Below are 2,565 nucleotides of genomic sequence, written 5' to 3'. Positions count from 1 at the left end.
GCTCCTGCCGCCACCCTCCCTATGAACTCCCTGCTGCAGAGCAGGGCTGACCCCTCGGCAGCCAGTGGGCAGCGCCCTGCTCCTCACGGCACAGGCAGCCAACGCCAACCAGAGCTCCAGCCATGGACGTGAGGAAGGGAGTGTATGCAGCCGGGACTGAGCCCACCGAAAATGGCTTTGATTTTGCTTACAGAAGTCTGCATTGACTTACTCTGTTTCCCTCCTTGAACAGGTCGCCCTGCCCAGAGGCAGCAAATGTCCAACAGCAGCTCCATCACCCACTTCCTCCTCCTGACATTCTCAGACACTCGGGAGCTGCAGCTCTTGACCTTCGGGCTCTTCCTGGGCATCTACCTGGCTGCCCTCCTGGGAAACGGCCTCATCATCACCGCCATCGCCTGTGACAACCGCCTCCACACCCCCATGTACTTCTTCCTCCTCAGCCTCTCTGTTCTTGACCTGGGCTCCATCTCCACCACTCTCCCCAAAGCCATGGCTAATTCCCTCTGGGACACCAGGGACATTTCCTATGCAGGATGTGCTGCACAGGTCTTTTTTTTTTCCTTCTTGTTTGGTGCAGATTTTTCTCTTCTCACAGTCATGGCCTATGACCGCTACATTGCCATCTGCCATCCCCTGCACTACGGGACCCTCCTGGGCAGCAGAGCTTGTGTCCGCATGGCAGCAGCTGCCTGGGGCAGTGGGTTTCTCAATTCTCTCCTGCACACAGCCAATACATTTTCACTGCCCCTCTGCCAGGGCAATGCCCTGCACCAGTTCTTCTGTGAAATCCCCCACATCCTCAAGCTCTCCTGCTCACACTCCTACATCAGGGAAGTTGGGCTGATTGTGGTTAGTGCCTGTTTAGCCTTTGGGTGTTTTGTTTTCATTGTGGTGTCCTATGTGCAGATCCTGAGGGTGGTGCTGAGGATCCCCTCACAGCAGGGACGGCACAAAGCCTTTTCCACATGCTTCCCTCACCTGGCTGTGGTCTCCCTCTTTATCAGCACTGGAGTGTTTGCCCACCTGAAGCCCCCCTCCATCTCCTCCCCATGTCTGGATGTGGTTGTGGCAGTGTTGTACTCGGTGGTGCCTCCAGCAGTGAACCCTTTCATCTACAGCATGAGGAACCAGGAGCTCAAGGATGCCCTGTGGAAACTGGCCCAATGGACACTGTTTCACTGACAATAACCTGCCGCCCCTTCTCCGCACATTGCCAAAGGCTTATCTTAGGCTGTGAGTCTGCTTTTTTCTCTTGTGATAATCCTGCTTATAGACGTTTTTCTGAGTTTACGCTGCTTGTTTTGAGGCTTGATCCTACTGTGCCTGACCCTTGCACAGATAACAGCTCTTTAATAAAAGGGCACCTCCCAAGTGCCGTGCCTGAAGGATGGGCTGTTCCTCCAAAGTACCTTCCAAGAACATATTCAAGGAATCAATATTTTAATGAGTCTCTTCTTGTGTTTTCAATGTTTCTGGAGGTAAGCTCACGGTACTATTGGGTTCCACTGCACCAAATATTCTGGATTTAAAAGCACTCTTCTTGGTGCCCAGTGGAAGGGGAGATGGTCCATGAGCTCCCATTATCTCCTCAGTCTTCTTCATGTATGACAGGACTGATGGCATATACCGAATGTTCTGGTAATGCATTTTTTAGGGGGAGGAGAGGCGGGATTAGGGACTCGACACGTGCCCTTGCGCTGGAACAGATGGAGACTCTGAAGGTGAAACACCCTCAAAGGTAAAGTCCACCAATATAAAGCACTGAATCAATGTGTCCACGCACAAGGACGCTGCAGTGCCGAGGGAGTCAGCAGGGACTCATCAGGCACAGGGAGGGGAGAGTGGGGAGACGCAGGAGGTGCCTGAGGGAACCCCAGGGCCAGGACTGCTGTGCTGTCCTGGGGCGTGGGGCTGACTGGGGAGAGAAGGGGGCAAATTCAGTCAGGGCTGGGGATCATGTACAACATGAATTCCAGAGAAGCAGAGAGTGACCAGCCTCTTTTTCCTTGTTCCCTCAGCGCCAGCACGAGCCCCGGGGCTGATGGGCAGGCTGACCTCCTTGTCTGCCCCCCAGGAGCTGCTGCGCCCTTGGGAGGAGCTGGGGCTGTGCGGTGAGTGCCCAGAGCTCTGCATCAGCCTGCGGCGGGCAGTGCTGTGGGGCCAGTCCAGACTGGGCTGCTGGGCTTGGCTGTCCTGGGGAGAGGGCTGGGGAGGTGGGCAGAGCTGGGCAGGGGCTGGGGAGCTATCAGGGTGGCTGAAGTTCCCTCTGAGGACCAGGGCTTGTGAATGTGAGCCTACTCCAATCTGTCTATAGAGGACCTTATCCACTTGGTCTTCTTGGTACCCCCATGTACTTCTCCCTCCTCAACCTCTCTGTTCTTGACCTGGGCTCCATCTCCACAACTCTCCCCAAAATCATGGCCAATTCCCTCTGGGACACCAGGGTCATCTCTTATGCAGGACGTGCTACACGGGCCTTGCTGTTTTTCTTTTTCATTTCAGCAGAGTTTTCTCTTCTCACCATCATGGCCTATGACCGCTACATTGCCATCTGCCAACCTC

General features: G+C 54.9%; 1 protein-coding gene across 1 annotated transcript; it reads left to right on the top strand.

The window, feature by feature from the left end:
- Positions 1 to 255: 255 nt before the first annotated feature.
- On the top strand, positions 256 to 1,185 carry LOC309685494 (olfactory receptor 14I1-like; the record flags this gene model as incomplete). The annotated part of the gene is made up of 1 exon (XM_082501256.1): positions 256 to 1,185. The coding sequence occupies one exon, from the start codon at positions 256 to 258 to the stop codon at positions 1,183 to 1,185; it is 930 nt and encodes a 309-aa protein (XP_082357382.1).
- Positions 1,186 to 2,565: the final 1,380 nt, after the last annotated feature.

This window comes from Vanellus vanellus (genome assembly GCF_965231255.1).
Source record: "Vanellus vanellus genome assembly, contig: HAP1_SCAFFOLD_76, whole genome shotgun sequence".
NCBI classification, from domain to species: domain Eukaryota; kingdom Metazoa; phylum Chordata; class Aves; order Charadriiformes; family Charadriidae; genus Vanellus; species Vanellus vanellus.
Note: the sequence above shows the minus strand (reverse complement) of the source record. Positions and strands in the feature narration are given on the sequence as shown.